Source organism: Vigna umbellata, chromosome 6, assembly GCF_029865625.1.
Source record: "Vigna umbellata cultivar VRB3 chromosome 6, Vumbellata_1.0, whole genome shotgun sequence".
Taxonomy (NCBI): Eukaryota; Viridiplantae; Streptophyta; class Magnoliopsida; order Fabales; family Fabaceae; genus Vigna; species Vigna umbellata.
In genome coordinates this window covers 31,144,344-31,164,230 of record NC_142170.1, presented here as the reverse complement: position 1 = coordinate 31,164,230, position 19,887 = coordinate 31,144,344, and the positions used below count along the sequence as shown (strand labels likewise).

Below are 19,887 nucleotides of genomic sequence, written 5' to 3'. Positions count from 1 at the left end.
TTCATACACAAACACTTATCCAACAATAACCATAAATAATCATAATCATATACACATGTATCAAAACAAGGATTACCAATCAAGATAATCAAGAACACATATAACATACAACCATAAACAAATAAAGGTAAGTTTCTCAATACATTGGTCAATCATAAAGCTTTATTTACAACCCTAAAACACCACAAATCTTCCTTGACACTAAGAGTTTTCCATTGCTCTTTTTTTTTTCCAAAATGTGAACCTCCTCTCTTTCTTTGTTTTCTCTTTTTGATTTAAAGTTTCTAAGGTTTCCAAACCACTCCTTGATTAATTACTACACCAATTAAATAAAGATAAAAGACTATTTTGCCCTTAAACAAAAATATAAAAATAAAAAAATAACATATAATAATTATATCTTAACAAAAATATAAACTTAAAAACACTAATTTCCAAACAGCCTAAATTCTCAAAACTAATCACCTTTCACCACCTATCTAAAGTCTCTAAATTTGTGTAAGAACACTTACTAAACATTAACGCAAACTTAACTATTATGCCATTTTAAACAAAATTAGAATTTAACTGCATAAAACAATATTGAAAAATAATTAAAGATTTGATTTCAATAAAAATCAACCTACTAACTAAATTTTTAAAACAATTGTAAAATAAAAAAATAAAAATATTTAATTTCATAATTATTTTTTTTATAAAATTGATTTTATAATTTATTAATAATTTTTATTTCAATAATTATAAGTTCTTTTATAATTTAATAAAAAATTTGCTGTATAGTAAAAGAAATGACACAACTGAATGTTATGAAAATATAAATGTAAGCGTAAAATATTATTAAAATTTATATGAAAGTGATAAACTTTATACACTAGAAAACTATAATACAAATAATTTTTAATTAATTTTTATAATGCTATAATTATATAATAATTGCCAACTTTACTATTATGCGATTTTAAACAAAATTAGAATTTAATTGAATAAAACAATATTGTAAAATAATTAAAGATATGATTTCAATAAAAAAAGTAACCTACTAACTAAACTTTTAAAAAAATTATGAAATAAAAAAATAAAAAATATTTTTTTATAAAATTGATTTTATAATTTATTAATATTTTTTATTTCAATAATTACATGTTTTTTTTTTTATAATTTAATAAAAACTTTGCTGTATAGTAAAAAAAATGGACACAACTGGATGTTAAGAAAATATAAATGCAAGCGTAAAATATTATTAAAATTGATATGAAAGTTATAAACATTATATACTAGAAAACAATAATAAAAATAATTTTTAATTAATTTTTATAATGCTATAATTATATAATAATAGTTAACTTAACTGTTATGCAATTTTAAACAAAATTAGAATTTAATTGAATAAAACAATATTGAAAAATAATTAAAGATTTGATTTCAATAAAAAAAGCAACCTACTAATTAAACTTTTAAAAAACTATAAAATAAGAAAATAAAATATTTATTTTTATAATTATTCTTAAAAAATTGATTTTATAATTTTTTAATATTTTTTATTTCAAGAAGTTCTTTTATAATTTAATAAAAATTCTGCTGTATAGTAAAACAAATGGACATTACTGAATGTTATATATAAATGTAAGCGTAAAATATTATTAAAATTTATATCAAAGTTATAAACATTATATACTAGAAAACCATAATAAAAATAATTTTTAATTAATTTTTATAAGTCTATAATTATATAATAAGTATAGTTGTAAAATTTTCTGAAGGGAAAAATAAAATTATAATATATATATATATATATATATATATATATATATGTATATGTATGTATGTAATAATTATAAATATGTTTGATTTTATCTAGAAAAATATATAATAATATTTTTATAATAAATTATTTTTAAATATTTTTAATAATTATGAAAACTTAAAAAAAATTGGTTCATAAATATAAATAGTAAACAAATAAGTTAAAAGAGGAAAATAAAATTAGAATTATTAATTGCAATATATTAGAAGATCCTTTTTGGTTTTTAAAACCTGCTCTCTCACTTGTATCTATCGAAACCTGACAATTCTATGTAGTTAGGGTTTGCATCCTCCAACTCTGAAGTTGCAATAGCAGAGAATGGGGCGCAAAGAGAAGTCGAAATCGAAGACAATGGTGGAGCTCGACGATGACCATTTTACTAGCGTGTCCACGCCGTCACTTGTCTTCAGCAGCGACGACGACGAAGCCAACCAAGATCTCAGCCTCAAGATCGTCGAAAAAGCCATGCGAATGCGCACAGCCAAGTGCGCCGCCCCAAGCGACGACGTTTTGCTTTCACAGACACTTGAATTGGCTGTGGCCCGAAACGTGGACGTTCCGGATGTGCCCAGCGCAATAGCTGATTCTGAAGGGAAGGAGAAGAAGAAAACAACTAAGTTGAAGACTGAGACTAGGGATGACCGTGTGAGTTTTATTCCCTGTTTGGCTCATTCCATTTTTTGAGTGAAAAGTTTGGTTTATACTATTTGTTGTTATTTTCATGTGAATTGAACTTCCTTTTGGTTTAATCTACACGCACCCATACTCTCCTTATGGTTACAACATTGTTTTAATTAAATAGATTCTGATTGAAGTGAAAGTTGGATCAACTGATAAAAGTGGAGCACAAATAATGAAATTATATGTATTGTTAATTTGGAAAAAAGTGCAATTTTTCTTTTTCTACTCTTTAATTATATGTATTGTTAATCTATTTCAGTTGAAATAAATGTTTTAAATTGCGGTTGTGATTGCAGCTTTGTCACTGATCTTGATGTTGTGAAAAATTGTGGCCAAAGTTGATAATGTAGCGAAACTATGGTCGTGGAGGCCTGAGACACTTTGATAATGTGACCAAAGTATCTACTGGGGACCCATTTTTGAAATCTTGCCTAAAATATGTTGTTTTTCTGAAATATAATCAAATTCAAATATCCACTTGCACAACCATGTTTATGATTATGTTTGTTTGAAAAGATGTATCTTTTGTTGTTTTCTTTAGGTTGTTATAGCCAATGAACAAGAGATGGAGGAGACCATCAAAGATACTGAGAATCAGGAGTCTGCGGAAGGAGGTGCAGTTCAGACAGGCAACAACATGGTTCTGCGAAAGCTGCTTGTGAGTTGAAATCTTTCATCTGAAATGACATTTTGAAAATACTACTGTCCATGAGAAAGGAGTAGTCTGGATATCATATCACTCTGTTTCTGTTCTATCAGCGGGGTCCGAGGTATTTTGATCCACCAAACAATAGTTGGGGAGCTTGTTTCAATTGTGGCGAGGAAGGTCATGCTGCTGTGAACTGTTCAGTGGCAAAGCGGAAGAAGCCATGCTATGTTTGTGGTGTTTTGGGACACAATGCAAAACAATGTACTAAGGTATGTCTTATTACCAATTTTCCATCTTTTTATTGGTATATGAAGGTTATTGAAATTTGCATAATGCTCCTGCAGACACAAGATTGCTTTATCTGTAAGAAAGGTGGTCACCGAGCTAGAGATTGCCCGGAGAAGCATGCAAGTACTCCCAGAATCATTGCAATTTGCTTAAAGTGTGGAAATTCTGGGCATGATATGTTTGGATGCAAGAATGATTATTCACTAGATGATCTTCAGGTTGTTCTGTTCATTCTCCGACTTTTCTTTTACTGGCAAATTTGGGAAACTTTTTGGTTGAATTTGCTTAAAAATAGTGACTAGCATTGTATGTGAATTGCAAAGTCACTGACTGTTTGTCTCTTTGTTCTGTTAAATTAGGAAATTCAATGTTATGTCTGCAAGAGACTTGGCCACTTGTGCTGTGTCAATTCTGATGATGCAACACCAGGAGAAATTTCTTGTTACAAATGTGGTCGGTTGGGTCATACTGGTTTGGTAAGTTTTACTTAATGGCTTATTGATCTTGCCTCATGCCCTCTAGCATAATCTACTTTCTATGTGACTCTCTTATGAGGGGTACTTTGTTTGGTTGTTTCTTTCTTTCTTCCTGACTGTTATCTTCTTAATACTAGACCTGCCAGAATGTTTGCAAGATTATTTTTTTAATGGAAATAAACGTGCAAAAAGTTAAAATAGCTTGAAAATATTCAATCATTACTCTTGAAATTACTTGTTAACATGTATGCAATGATGAAAACATGACGAAAAGCAACTACATGAAGGAACGACTCACTGTTCCAAACCTAAAACATAAATGATATCCTTGTTGAACTTCCTTTACTCCCTTCAAAATCTGAAGTCCTTGCATTCTTTTAATAGCAATTTTCATGCCTAGGTAACCAAAGAGGATTCAGTCTTAAGCTATAGCACTGGGTAATATATGATTGTTAGAGAAGGGACAAATGGTTTTATATACATACAAGAAGCAATGGCTCCTAGTTTTAAGCTCTGTACAGAGCTCAGGAAATGGAAGATTAGAAAAAGTAGCCACACGACTTGCAATTTGATATTTCTAAAATAAAAAAGATTGCACATCATACACTCAAAACGGATTCATGTGCACGTTGTAATCACCACAAAATATTCCGTTCTTATATTTACTAAACAGTGTCTATGTCTGGAGTGTACAAGAAAAGGTCCAAAAAATACTTGGAGAAGTGATGATAATATTATAGCAAAGTTATTAATTTTTAGTTAATTTAAGATTAAAGACAGGAAAATATGGCATCTAAGAGGACATTCCTTTACCTTTATGCTTAAAGCATGAAGAGATGCTATGGTGATTGTTAGATATATTATCTTCATCTTTCATTTTTAGTTAGGCTTAAAAGTCCACTTCTTAACATGATAACAAAACCATGGTTAGAATTTATCCTAGCGAGATTTGTGTTTGTTGGACATATCATTCCACCCATTAATGTTTAGTCCCACCAAGAGAAGTATATACCTCTATGTGAGAGGTTGTGTTGGAAGTCTCATATTGACTAGAAATAAGACCATTTTAGAATATATAAGGGGGTGGTGCAAATCTCACCTTACAAGCTGGTTCACTTCTTAACATGATATCTAGAGCATAAGGTTCTTTTATATAAAAATTTTCGTTACCTATGTCACTGCACCCACTTTTTGTGGTGGTTGTCGTCTACGGCCATTGTCAAAGTTCTAGTTTCGACCGACATCCACACAGTTTTGATTGTCTCAGTTAGGCGGCCATCGCGCCTTCAAAAACACCTTCATTGGAGCTCTTACACACTCTAACCGCCTTTTAAAGTTATGGATTTGCTCCCTTTTTTGTCGTGTGTGGTGGCGTGTCCCGTCTCCTTTCAGGCATTGATTTAGAGCGTCGAGGTCATTCTTTTTTCTCTTTCAGGTTTGTTGTGTGTGGTGGCATGCCTCGTCTCCTTTCAAATCATTATTTAAAGCGTCGATGTCACTTTTTTTCCTTTTTTAGATGTCTTGATTGGAGAATCTTGAATTTTTAGGGTTTCTCTTTGTTGTTCTGTTAGGTTTCCGATCTAGAAAACCTAATTTCCTCACAATATTCAAACACACAACAACACATAAACAAGAGATAACAATGGATATGTATGTATTGTATGTATTTACTGCAACGAAATACAAAGATAATCCGAGAGCCTAACCCCCCTCCAAGATCCAAGACCTATTTCTACTTAGTCAAAAGCTACCTCAATCGAAATACAGAGGTCTATTTATTCTTTCTCTCTCCCTAACAACCTAACCAATTTTCCCGCCCTTTTCTACTCATCCTCTACCGATCGGTCTTAGCAACACCATATCGTTCGGTCCTTCTCTTTCTCTCCCTTACCGCCTCTGTTCGGTATTATTATAGATATCGTTTGGACCCCCATAAAACCCGTTCGGACCCCATATTGTTCGGTACTCTTCTTCCTCCTCCTTTTATAGACTTTCCAACTCCTAACATTACCTTCCCCTTGAAGATCAACTTGTCCCCAAGGTTGAACTCAGGGAATTGCTCCTGTATGGTTGCTCGATCTTCCCAAGTAGCTCCATCAGTCCCTCCTTCCTGCCATTCAATCAAGACCTGCTCACGCTCATCTTCTCCCTGCTGGTGAATTCTTCTATCCAGAACCTTATGCGGCCAACATGGGCCCTCCATCTGCAGATTGGCTGGCAACTCCTTCTCTACCCTTTTTTCTCCTTTTGCCAGTTTTAGTTGGGACACATGAAATACAGGGTGGATCCTCGCATTCTCTGGCAGTAACAATCTGAATGCTACGTTGTCCACTTGCTGAATCACTCTGAATGGCCCATAGTACCTTGTTGCCAACTTCGGATGCATCCTTACTGGCATTGAGGATTGCCGATTTGGACGAATCTTCAAGTACACCTAATCATCCACTTTGATGGTTATTGGTTTTCTGCTGCGATTTGCCTGCTTCACCATCATGTCTTGAGCTCTCGCCAAATGAAACTTCAGTTGTTGAAGAGCTTCATCTCTTGTCTGGAGCTCTTGCACGATAGTTTCAACTAAGGTTTCTCCTGGAATAAATCTCGATAACGCCGGTGGAGCTCTCTCGTATACTGTCTCAAATGGGGTACACTTGGCAGCCTCCTGATAACTCGTGTTATACTAGTATCCTGCCCAGGGAAGGATTACACTCCAGCTCTTCGGTTGCTCCGAGTAGAAACATCTCAATTATCCCTCCGGCACCCGATTCAACACTTCTGTTTGGCCATCAGACTCTGGATGGTACGTTGTACTCATTTGGAGACTAGTTCCTTGCAACTTAAACAACTCCCTCCAAAACAAACGCAGGAATAAAGGGTCTCGGTAACTAACTATGGACTTCGGTACCCGATGTAATTTCACCACTTCTTTCACAAACACTTCGGCCACCGTTCGCGCTGTATACGGATGCTTCAATGGGATAAAGTGCCCATACTTGCTTAGGCGATCCGCTGCTACCAATATGGCGTCAAACCCCTTAGACTTTGGAAGCCTAACAATAAAATCCATACTGATATCCTCCCATACTGCTTGGGGAATTGGCAAGGGTTGCAGTAGTCCTTGTGGAGATGAGGCTAGATACTTGTGCTGCTGGCACACTAAACAGTGAGCCACGTAATTTGTCACCGCCTTCTTCATCCCTATCCAATACAAGGATTGCGCTACTCTCCTATAGGTGCGATACACTCTCGAATGCCCTCCAGTGGGGGAGGCATGAAATTCTGGCAGGATTTTTGGGATCCATTCAGATTTGGCTGACAACACCAGCCTTCCTTTATAGTGCAGCCTTCCATTCTCCAGGGTAAAAGCTGGATGCTTTTCTGGATTCTTTGTAATATTCTCCACAATTCTTCTCAGCTCTTCATCTTCTGCTACCTCCTTTATAACCTCCTGAAAATCTCTCTAGTAGGGTCTGGCTACTACCCTCAGTTCTTTCTCCTTCCCTTCGTCTTGGCCCTCAGATATTTCTTTCTCCTCTTCCCAGCTTCCATTTCCTTCCTTGACAAAGCATCTGCCACCTTGTTTGTTGTCCCAGACCTGTACATAATATCAAAATCTTAGCCTAGGAGCTTGGCAATCCAATTTTGTTGATTTTGAGTCGTTATCCTCTGCTCCAATAAGTATCTCAGACTCTTTTGATTAGTGTGTACTACAAACTTCTGGCCTAGCAAGTAGGGTCGCTAATGTTGTATGGCCATCACTAGAGCCATGAGCTCCTTCTCATATATAGATTTCCCCAATGATCCTTCCGATAGTGCCTTACTGAAGAATGCGATAGGTCGTCTATTTTGGGTAAGCACTACCCCAACTCCCACACCCGAAGTGTCACACTCCACATGGAACGGTTGGGAGAAATCAGGCAGGGACAACATTGGGGCTGTCGTCATTGCTTCCTTCAATCTGGTCATTGCCTTCCTGGCCAACTCGGTCCATACAAAATTACCCTTTTTTAACATATTCGTCAAAGGACGAGCAATCTTGCCATAGTCTCTCACAAACCTTCTGTAGTACCCCGTCAACCCCAAGAATCCCCTTAGGGCCTTGATGGTTTTTGGTTCCTTTCACTCTAGGACCGCCTCTACTTTCTCCCTATCCATTTCCACCCTTTCTCCGTTATTACATGTCCCAAATACTGGATATGGGTCTTTCCAAACTCACACTTCTTCCGGTTTGCTACCCACTGCCGCTGTAACAGCATGTCCAACACGCTTTCCATATGCTGCAAATGATCTCTCCAAGTAGGGCTGTAAATTAGGATGTCATAAAAAAACACCAGGAAGAATCTCCTCAGGTAAGGTCTGAACAGCTCGTTCATGGCACTCTAGAAAGTGACAGGAGCATTGGTGAGGCCAAAGGGCATCAGCAAGAACTCATAATGCCCCAAATGCATCCTAAATGCAATTTTCTGGATATCTTCTTCCCCATCCTAATTTGATGATATCCTGCCTTGAGGTCCACTTTTGAGAAATAACGTGCCCCCCTCAACTCATCAAGTAATTCCTCTATTACTGGAATGGGGAACTTGTTCGGGACTGTAGCTCTATTGAGGGCTCTATAATCTATACAAAATCGCCAACTTCCATCCTTTTTCTTGACAAGAATAATTGGGCTGGAATATGGACTTGTACTAGGTCGGATGATCCCCATTTTTAGCATTTCCTCAACTTGCTTTTCAATTTCCCCTTTTAGCAGGTGGGGATATCTATATGGACGGACATTTATAGGCCCAACCCCCTCTTCCAAAATTATCTTATGCACCCTGTCACGAATTGGAGGTAATCCTTGAGGTTCCTGGAACACTTGCGAATACCTCACCAACATCTCTTCCAACTCTTCCCGTTGTTTTCCAGTTAGTCCTTCCTCCTTTACTTCTTTTCTATCTACCTCCACTGACCTCAAACTCCAAACGATTGTCACTGCCTCTACCTCTGTAATCTTGAGTAGTGCTTCTGGAGCAACTACTTCTCGAGCTAACTTTGGGTCCCCCCGAATAGTTATCTCTCTTCCTCCTTGCTTAAACCCCATAGTTAACTTTCCCCAGTTGGTTACCACTTCCCTTAATTTGGCTAACTAGTCTACCCCCAGTATCATATCCACACCTCCCAGCTCAAATACATAGAACTGCTCTGTGATTTCTACTTCTCCCAACTTCAACATCCTGTACATCCACCCAGAGTCTTCCTTCGTTGTCTGTCTCCCAAACTAACATGATACGTCTTGGTGTTGTCCACGTTCAACCCCATCTCCTCTACCACTCTTCTCGATATGAAGTTATGACTCGTGCCACTATTGATGAGAACCAACACCTCCTTCCCTCCTAGTTTCCCCAGTAGCTTCATCGTTTTAGGTTTCATCAATCCCCCTGCAGAAAACGTTGACAACTCCAATGGTTTCTATTCTAGCACTTCCTTTGTTTCGCTCACTTCCCCGTCTTCGTCCTCACCCAAAATTACCACCCTCAAACTTCGTTCTGGGCAGTGGTAGCCAGGGCTAGAGGGGCCCCCGCATCGGAAACACCACCCTTCTTCCCTTCGTTTGAGGAACTCCTGATAAGGCAAGTTCCTCGCTCCCCGACCTCGAAAATCACTCCCCATGGTGTTTGTAGTCTTCCCAGTACTACCCAAGTAATTTCCCTTCTTCCTTACGGAACCAACACTTTCAGCGCCTCCTATTCGATTTGCGATATTACGACTGGTTTGACTCTTCGTCACCACCCCTGTCGGCCTACCCCAAGATGTTTGGGTTTGACTCGTGTTCCCACTCCAAGCCTTCGCTCCCCCTTGATTCTCTTCTACGTCCCTCGTGAGCCTCATCGCCACCATTAGTTCTTGCAGATCGTGCAACCTAATACGATTTCTGATGTTTTCCTGCAATCCTGCAAGAAAATACCCCATGAGTTGCTCATCGGACACGCCCCGCGTCTGACCTACCAAAACCTCAAAGTCTTGGACGTAATCCTCCATCGTTCTCGTCTGTTTGTTTGCCGCGAGTCTCTCGAAGATCGATCCCCGCCTTCTTTCTCCAAACCTCCTGATCATGACATTCTTCAGTCCTTCCCAGGAGCGGTCCCTTGCTTTCTCCCGCCAGAACCAAAACCAATATCCTGCACTTCCCTCCATACTGACATAAGCCAAATGTACTCTCTCGTTCTCCTCTACCCCTTGTATCTCGAAGAATCGCTCCGCCCGATTGATCCAGTTCAATGGATCTAGTCCTTCGAACACGAGCAACTCCACCCTCTTCCTCCAATTGAACCACTCACCTTCTCCGCTCCCAATGTCGTCCTCGCGTCTCGTACTCCTATTGCCATTTATAGACGCTTGACTGCCATCAGACTGTTCCTTTTTAGTACGGTGTCGTCCTCCCAGTAACCACATCACTTAAAGATCTTGGCGTATGGCTGTCGAGTCTTGTCTAATTGCCGTTGTTTACGCCTTCATTCCTTCGGCAGCGATCTCCACCGCTTCCAGCTGGCCCTCCACCAAATTGAGCCGTCCATCAAGTCTTCCCTCCATCGCACTTCCCTCCGAATTGGATCCGGCAGGTCGGACCAATTTGTTAGGTTTCCGATTTAGAAAACCTAATTTCCTCACAATATTCAAACACACAACATCACATAAACAAGAGATAACAATGGATATGTATGTATTGTATGTATTTACTGCAACAAAATACAAAGATAATCTTAGAGTGACATGTGGCCACTAATTATGGGAAATCCTTTCCAATGAGTTCATGACACATGGTCACACTAACATAGGTGGGACGACCCACACTCTTGTTCACCAAGGTAGGTTAAAAACTTTGACCACTTGGTCAACTTAGCAAATGGACATTCACTTTGGATCAATATCCTTGACCTTTGTTGATCCAAGTGGTCCAAAAATCCTACATTACTTGCCCAAAATACAGAGTCTAAAATAAATCCTAGACTACTTGGCTCATAATACAAAGTCCAAGTTATTCCAATTTTACTAAAAGCACCATGATGGCTCAAGAGAGACATTCTAGGCCCATCTTCCACAAATAACTTCAACCCTTCTTACATGTGTTTGTCCATCATGTTTTGATGGCATTAATGGTTACTGGTGTTTATCAACCTTCTCTTGTTAGATCTATGGTTCAATAGAATTATTAAACGATAGTTAAATCTGCAGTTGACTGAATGTCATTTTGAAGAACATTTAGTGGATTATTGTGATTAACACGTATATTTCTGTTGCTTTGTTAAAACTGTCTTTTTTTTCTTTTTTAAACATTAAAGATTTTCAGTTCTTGAAACTTAAGATTATAGCTAGCATATCTAAATTTATGTGTTAATCGATGCAGGCATGCTCAAGGTTGCAGGATGAGATTGCAAATGGAGCGACACCTAGTTCATGCTTCAAATGTGGTGAAGAAGGGCATTTTGCCCGGGAGTGCACAAGTGCTGTAAAGGTACATTTTAGGATATTTTATTGACCGATTATCGTTTCTTTAATTTATTACAGCTGTTTACCTTTTTTTTTTATTGTTGGTCTTTAGTATCTTGTGGCTTAGACTAAGTAGTTTATGGATGCTGTGCCTTTCCTTTGCAGACAGGAAAGAGGAGTCGTGACTCATCACGCACAAAAGATAAAAGATTCCACAAAGAAAATGATTACATAGGAAATAGATCAGCACCTAATGATATGGGTGTAGCTCGCAGAAAGAAACGATTGCCTACGGAAGAAAGAGGAGGCTTTTCTCTTCCCAAGAAATCAAAGAGTAGAGGTGGCTGGATGCAGGAGCATCCTGCCGAGGAAAGAGGCTTTACAACTCCAAAGAAATCCAAGGGTAGAGGTGGCTGGACAACGGAACATCCGGCAGAACATAAAGGCTATACAACTCCTAAGAAATCCAAGAGTAGAGATGGCTGGACCACTGAGCATCCTGAAGAATTCTTTCCTCCCATGGCAATGAGGAACAGCTATAGGTTTTCAGGGTCACCATATTCCAGAAGCACTGCAATTCATTCCTTTGGTAGTGGAAGTCATACTCCAGGTTATAAATCTTCCAAGGTATGGACTGATCATGATGGAACCCCTATGTCCCAAGGTCCAGCTTGGTCAAATCATCATAGGTTTTCAGCATCCAGGTATGGAAATTCTAGTGGTGGTGGGTATGGTAGGAATTACAGCCGATGGTAGTGATCGTGCATACTGGGTTATGTCCTATGCCATTCCTTTTGTAAACTTGTAAAACAACGACGGCAAGTTTTCTAACTCAGTAATTTTCCGTTCAGTCACTTGTTCTATGTTTTACTGTGGCAATTCTTTCAAATTTATGGATGTGTTAAGTGTGCTACCCGTTGAACTTCATTATTGTTTGTACCACACTACCTGAGTCTAGGGGAACAGTCTACTACGATTTGAACGTAGTACCTTTTTGCTCTTCTATAATTATCTTTTGAAAATAGCAAATTATTCCTGCTAACAATAATTTGTACCACACTACCTGAGTCAAGGCATGTTGTAACGATAATTTTTTTTTTTACAAAAGCTAATTCCAGCATCGTCATATTCTTTCTTCCCATATCGTGTGTAGAGGTTAACCCGATTTGATGGCAATTTCAGGCGTGTTAGGATGCTTGCAATTGATTTTGAAGTCATACTTTTACTTACTAAGTTGTTACAGTTATTTCCATTTGAAGACGTACTATCTTTTATAATTGTTTTTCGTTTACATAATTTTTGTATGATTCTATTCTCTTAAGAATAGCATTGCAGTAGCTGCATTTGTATGTGATAACTGTTGTACTGTTTGTAATGGCTGTTACTTTTTTTAACTATGTAGTAAACTGTCTTGTGTACGAAAAAAGGTTACTTGTCTAATGGTTGCTCTATACTAAAACAATTGTAAAGGTGCTTGAAATAGATTTATGAAATATATTTTTTTTTCATTTTTTATAAAATACAATAACTCTAATCCTTCGGACTATTTTACTTTTAATTCATTAGCTTATTGACAAATACTTTTTAGTAATGATATATAAATAAATACTTTTGTCTTCTTATCACTTTTTCTCTATATATTGTTTTTGCTAATATCTAGATAACATTAATAATTTAGGTGTCTATAAACAATTTTCCAATATTTACCAAAATAAAGCAAGGTTTAAGAGTTTATTTATCTTAATGTAATCCTTATTTTGTTTTAAAAAATTATTAAATCATTGTTGTTCATTTTGTTAAATTGTTATTGATACTGTTTAAAAGATGACATGATAATATAAATGACACGTGACATTATAAATATTCAATGTGATTCTCATGTGTCATGTATTATCATTGTAATGTGAGATGTCATTTATACAGTCATAATATCACTCCTAAAACGATCTTACAATTAATATAAAGGAAGGAACTACGTCGACTATTTTCAACAAAAATGAAAAATACGTTGAGGAAAAAAATTGAGGAACTACATTGAATAATTCCAACAAAAGTTAGAACAAAAAAGGCCATTAACTCGTAAACTAAAGTTTCTTGTGAGTTAAAATCAATATATAATGTTATTGGTTTATGAAATAGATAGACATCTTACACTTACATATCATGGATGTGATTTCTATATAATGCTATTGATCCATATTGCTACTATGACCCCATCAACATCACCGCTATCATTGTTGTTGTCAACAACAACAACCATGTATTCTGTCTCTATTTTTATTACGAAAGGTATGAAATTCATTTTGATTGCTTTGTTTTTTTGTTCTATAATACTCCAGATTACATTAATAAAAAGAATTTCATATTATATGATGGCCTTTCTCCAAACAATCTTGAATCCAATGTGAGAAATGAATGGAGCATGGTGCGAAAGCTTGAAAATATGAGAGGTTTGTAGGTGATTGGTTCAGCTATGGTAAGTTTCTTGAGCTCACTCAGTTAAGTTCAAATTCACTTTTCTTATCATAACTCTTGTGTTTAGTCCTTGGTTACGCTTTTGTTATCACTGTGTAATCTGAGAACATAATCTAAATGTTTTTTGGAATAATTACTTTTGAATTATGCAATTTGGAATTCATTTTTAAATTCTAAAAGTTCAATCTAGAAGTAATTAATTTTTTTTAAAGAGTAGTAATACAATGACACGCCTACGTGTCATTTACATTCATATGACACGCGCCACGTCATTTTTTTTTTTTTAAAAAATGTTTACTGACTGAGGGTAAAAATGGGAAAAAGGTAATTTGCGTTTCCTTCTTCTTTCCGTGGTGAATGAAAAATACGTTTACTTTCTCTGACTTTCCTCTCTCGTTGTCCCTCCTTCTTCATTGCTTCCCATTTGTGTTTTTGAGGTGGTTGAATCGGTGGTTGTGGAGGTTTCGGGTGGCTATGCAGGTGAGGGTTCTGGAGGTCTCGTGGTGGCGTTTTGATTTGTGTTGTGTGGTGTGTGACTTTGAGGTAGGGTTTTTTTAAATTTTTTTCTATGGTAGTTTTATCCTTTTGAGCACTTGGGGTGATGGACCCATTTATTTGTCGCTATGTGTAGATAGCATGTATGTGTTATTTTAGCGGGGTCGATTGAGGCCTAAAATGGGGTCCATTTGTTTCTTTGTTGGGGAGCTTGAGAAAGGCAGTGATAATTTTTCATCTTCTTTTTCTTGTTCATCTTCTGCCCCCTTCTGATAGATGCTTGTGGGATTTGTAGAGTAGGCTTGTTCTGGTTTTGCAACATATGTCAAACGTTTTGAAGCATCAAACTGTATACTAGTAGCCATTATTTGTGTAGAATATAACTTTTTTTGTGTTGTGTATATTGAATTGTCTCCTTGTTGTAAGTTGCAGCATAAACACATTTTTCTTAATATTTTTGCTAATAAAAAGTTGTGTACATATATGCAGACTCAAATCTTTATATTGTTGCAGCTTATGGTTTCTTTAGTAGAAGCAAAAAAAAGTTTCATCAATTAAGCCGTTCAAAAAGTGCATGTCAATAAGCATATGGTTGTTTAATATATATATCTGATAGTTTTATGATATGTGATGGTTCTTTATTAAGACGCCTCTTGGAATATTTGCGCTCAGAGAATCTGGGTTGTAACTCTGTTAGTGTATGGGGTCCATTTGTTTCTTTGTTGGGGAGCTTGAGAAAGATAGTGATAATTTTTCATGTAAGAACTTTATTGACCGTGGTGGGTTTGGGTTGTTTCTTTAAATCTGTCATCTTCCTCTGTCATGATTAGCACTTTAGGAATGAAAAAGCTTTATTCTGATATAGAAAGAACAAAGGGATGGAGACCTCTTACCTAAGTATAACTGATTTTTAAGTTCCATTTATTCATGATATACCAAGTACTGTTTTTAATTGTAATAAAAATACTGATGTTGTGTTTTTATAAAAGCCAAAGTGTGTTCTTTTATAAAACAAATTGTACACTAAAATGCTGGTACTTTGTAGTATATTTTGAGTTCTTTATTTGCACCGAAATAATGTTGTTTACGCTGTTTTGGGCTGATTAAAATGTGATAAAACCTTGTTGTCCCATGCTGTTAAAAATGCACTAAAATTGTTGTTGTATTGTGCTGTTTTGATGGCTGTTACTGTACCAAAAACTATACTATTTTAACATAAAAATGCTGCAGAAATTGTTGTTGTATCTTTTTGTTTTTAGCTTCTTGTTTCCTGCCAAAAGCTTTGTTGTTTGCTCCCAAAAGCCTTGTTGTATGCTACCAAAAAGCTTTGCTATTTGTTGTTATGATACATATATAAAAGCTTTGCTATATTGTTGTAAATTGTGCAGAAAAATCTTTGATGTTTTGGTTAAAAAGCAACATAAAATATTTGTTGTTGGTTGTTATAAAAGTGGTATAAAATCTTGTTATTTTTCTAAAAACAATACTTCCTGAAATGATTTTGGTGGACCACGATTGATGTTAGAATGGTAAATTGATGTTTTGGATAATATTCAATTTCATGAACAACTTTCACAGGTGCAGTAAGTGGTTATTTGCTCATTCATATGTGGCTAGTTCTTATACTGGTTATGAGCATCTAAAGAAATGATTAAGATGATTATCAAGCATGTTATTAATTAGGCCAATAAGTAGTAATAATTCTTCTATTGAATTGTTTTAGGACAAGTATGGACAATGACCATATAAATACATATTTGGATAATATTCAATTTCATGAACAACTTTCACAGGTGCAGTAAGTGGTTATTTGCTCATTCATATGTGGTTATTTATTATTGTGGTTATGGATATCTACAAATTTTATTAAGTTAAGCATGTTATTAATTAGGCAAGGTAGTAGTAATTATTCTTATATTGGGAGACTTTTATAGTTTCTAATTTGAAAAGAACTTGAAGTGATTAAAAGGGTTTTGAATTAAATTGGTTGATCTGGTTTACAACTCAAGGTGCATATTTTAACTTGCCAAAGTTGATCAAAACAGTTTCACCAAGTCTTGATTAGATGATTTTGCTTTTCTTGTCTAGCTAATTTAGTTATGTCTAGTCTGGAATATTTGGTGGTTATAATAGTGCAGGTCTACAAAGTAGTGCGTTCTGGTCTACAAAAAATGTGAAACAACAATGTATAAGGCTTGAAGGATCCAAACAAGCATGGAAACAGCTCAACAAGTTTCAAAAGTGCATACATGGAGCAACAGAGTAGTGTAGCTGGATCCTCTTGAAATTCTAAATTTGTAATCTGTTTTAGATTTAATTTTTCTTTTATTTTCTTGTAAAAGGTCATTTAAGACCAAGTGTTTGGAAGAGTCCTTGATGTAACACTACCTGCACTAAGTAATATGACCCTTTATATTTAACTTAAAATATTTGTTTTAGTTGGACATAACAAGGTTAATAAATAATCACATAGCACTTGTTATATAATCACTTACTGTACCAAACTAATATCATCCTTCATATTGAACATAAGCATTTTTTTAGTTGTACAAAACCAACTTCAGAAATAACCACATTAGAATGAGTACATAACCAATTACTGGACTAATAAATGTGATGAAATTTAACCTCAAGAGCCACTAGATTTGTTCTACATAACGATTTTAGTTATACAGAACCACTTTTATAAATAACCACATAATAATGAGTACATAACCAGTTATTGTACTAATAAATGTGATGAAATTTATCCTCAAGAACCACTATATTTGTTCTACATAAAGTGTTTCATATTAGAATACAAACCCTTGATTGAATAGCTACTTATTGGACTAACTAATATGATCTTTCGTATTCAACTTAAGCATTTTTGTAGATATACATAAACAACTTAATAAATAACCACATAGGACTGAATAAATAACCAGTTACTGCACTAATAAATATGATAAAATCTATTCTCAAGAACCACTACATTTGTTGTATATAACAACTTCCTTACTACACCATATACCCTTGATTGGATAACCACTTATTGCAACAAAAGTAATATAATCCTTGATATTGAACTTAAGCATTTTTTTTATTTGTACATAACTAGCTTTGAAAATAACCACATAGGACTTAAGACATAACCAGTTACTGCACCAAAACTTGTGAAATCAATTTTTGACCAACACTTGTTTAATTTGTGTTTCATTTGTGCAGAGTAGGCGTAATTAATTGCTTTAGTCATTCTACTTTGTTGTGATATGATTTAAGTCTTATTCAAGTGCAAGATTGGATGACCCCTTATTTTTTTATTAATGATTTCGTCAGTTGTACAAAACCAGTTTAATTCATAACCACATATTGCTCAAGGTATAACCAGTTACTGCACCATATTGTCAAAGTTTTTTTATATGAAAACAACATGATATAAAACTTAGAACATAACATACATTACATAACCACTTAATGCAGCAACTAATCTATGAAGCTGACTTTAGTACTTAACAAATTTTACTACAAAACACATCCATGTAAAGATAGACAATATTCCACACTGACAATAAAGATAAATCTGAAATACAAAACAGGAAATTAATGAAGTCCTAAAATTTTTCAATATTTAATGTTCTTGTTTGATCCACTGTCTTCAGGTTTGTTGTTGTTGTCAACTGGTGGAATGAATTTCCTAAAGATATCATCAACGAAATGTGTTGGAGGCTTGTTAGTAACAACTTGTAGTGATATACGTACTAGCTCATCAATTGGAAGCACCTGCAAATACCGACACTATCAGTGAAAGTGGTCAAAACAAGTTAACAACAGGAATCCAAACATGACAATATTATTAAATTTAGATGGCCATACATGTTATCAATAGGAATCAAAGCACATGAAACCAGAATCATTTGAAACAACACAACACAACATATATGATCAATTCCATAGGGCCAAATAGCCCTAAAGCCCTATGGGTCAGGGCTAGCCCATGGGCTTTTCTTTTTACCATGAGAAAAATATAATAATAAAAGTAGAAACAAAAATTACAGTGGAGAAATGGAAATTTGCAATGTTAAACCAAAAATAACAGTATTAACGTAAAAATACTGTCCCACTTCCAATTTCAGAGAAAATGTAAAGTGAACTCTTGTCCCTCACGTATGAACAACAGTTCAACTTCAATCTTCTGTCCAGGCCATTGCAAGTCATATCCTCATGCATATTTTGTTTCTTTAAGTTCTTCACTGGATACAATTCCAACCATTCTTCACCAATACAACTCCAGCCATTCTCCAGTCACACTCACGAGCCATGCTTTGCTCACAGATCCAGCTTTTTCAGACTTTAAGACAACAACCAACACATTCATTTATTGGCTGCACCAAGTGATACTCCTGCTTGTTTTTATGATTAGTTCAGCCTTCGTCTCTTGAGTAATGTGCACTCTACGTACAAGCTTTCGCAACTCCTGTTAAACATATTCATTATACGTATAGACAACATAAATGAAGGTTGTGCCAATAAATACCACAATAAGAAGATTTTTTTAAAAGCTCTATTATACTTTTTGTATAGAATATTAGTGTTTCATTTGAAAGCTAAGACAACCATAATCCTCAAGTTTTTACATGATTTCTACTCCTGAAGGTTGGTTAATTTGAAATAAGCTCTAGAAATTATTTCCTATACCATGTTAAGATAATGTATGAGTCACAATTGATCAGAATCTGAAAGCACAAGTACAAAGATTTACACTTTTCGACTTAGTAAAGAGTCTACTTGGCGATCATATTCAACTCCTTGGACTGAATAAATTCATTGGTCATTTCAATGTCCTTATTGATCATATAACAATACTATAATATTATTTCCAATTTTCATCAGATGTCCATGAAGGGATGCAATGAAAGAATACTGACTTATTATAACTTGACTAGGATATTCTTAGGCAAGTTGCCTTAAACAATTAAAAATACATTCACCAAAATTACACAGAATTTAATTGGGCAATTAAAAATGTCTCTATAAACACAATAATTATATTATATACTTCTCAGTTTGTACAGACAACTTCTAATTTTTATATTATTAGATTGAGAAGTAGCTTTTGTTAGAATAAGAATCCAGGATCTTGAGTTATTTATCCAGACAAGTTCTTCTGTTATGCAAACAGAACAAGCCAAAAGTAGGTGAGTTGGAAACAGAACAAGCCAAAATTAGGTGAGTTAGAAATACTGTAACTCATCCTGAAATACCAGAATTATACAACCCCCCATAACACCTGCAAATGTTAATCATGTGATCAAATCATTAAATGTCACAAAAACATGCATCATAAAAACAAAATTACAATATTCAATTCGTTATGGCTATAAGTACAACCTAAATAAAGTTATACCTTAATAACATGTATTTTCCCTAGTTATTGATGCTTAATTAAAGAGCATAGAAACTTGGTCAATCAAAAGCATTTATTTACCTACTTCCCTTCTTTGGAACAAATACCCCATCTTTGGACTTTTCACCTGTCATCCAAACAATCTAATAAATACTTGAAGAATAAA

General features: G+C 35.3%; 1 protein-coding gene and 2 long non-coding RNA genes across 3 annotated transcripts; 2 read left to right on the top strand and 1 right to left on the bottom strand.

The window, feature by feature from the left end:
- Positions 1–2,047: 2,047 nt before the first annotated feature.
- LOC148197225 (uncharacterized) lies at positions 2,048–12,292 on the top strand. Its single transcript, XM_088092471.1, has 7 exons — positions 2,048–2,449; positions 3,027–3,143; positions 3,245–3,403; positions 3,479–3,640; positions 3,782–3,898; positions 11,283–11,390; positions 11,531–12,292. Exons 1-7 carry the CDS (start codon positions 2,123–2,125, stop codon positions 12,119–12,121), a joined length of 1,581 nt encoding a protein of 526 aa, XP_087948597.1. The 5' UTR covers positions 2,048–2,122; the 3' UTR covers positions 12,122–12,292.
- An 880-nt stretch (positions 12,293–13,172) lies between these two features.
- Positions 13,173–16,762, top strand: LOC148197224 (uncharacterized). The gene is made up of 2 exons (XR_015780199.1): positions 13,173–14,383; positions 16,059–16,762. It is a non-coding gene; the product is annotated as an uncharacterized LOC148197224 (long non-coding RNA).
- Positions 16,763–17,753: 991 nt separating this feature from the next.
- Positions 17,754–19,887, bottom strand: LOC148197223 (uncharacterized). Its single transcript, XR_015780210.1, has 3 exons — positions 19,803–19,887; positions 18,431–18,791; positions 17,754–18,097 (listed from the first exon to the last, which is right to left on the bottom strand). It is a non-coding gene; the product is annotated as an uncharacterized LOC148197223 (long non-coding RNA).

Bases quoted from the DNA above. Each gene is read 5' to 3' on its own strand.
- LOC148197225 (XM_088092471.1), top strand. From the start codon at position 2,123: ATGGGGCGCAAAGAGAAGTCGAAATCGAAGACAATGGTGGAGCTCGAC. The intron at 3,404-3,478 runs GTATGTCTTATT...ATGCTCCTGCAG, and splicing joins ATGCAAAACAATGTACTAAG to ACACAAGATTGCTTTATCTG. The intron at 11,391-11,530 runs GTACATTTTAGG...TTTCCTTTGCAG, and splicing joins AGTGCACAAGTGCTGTAAAG to ACAGGAAAGAGGAGTCGTGA.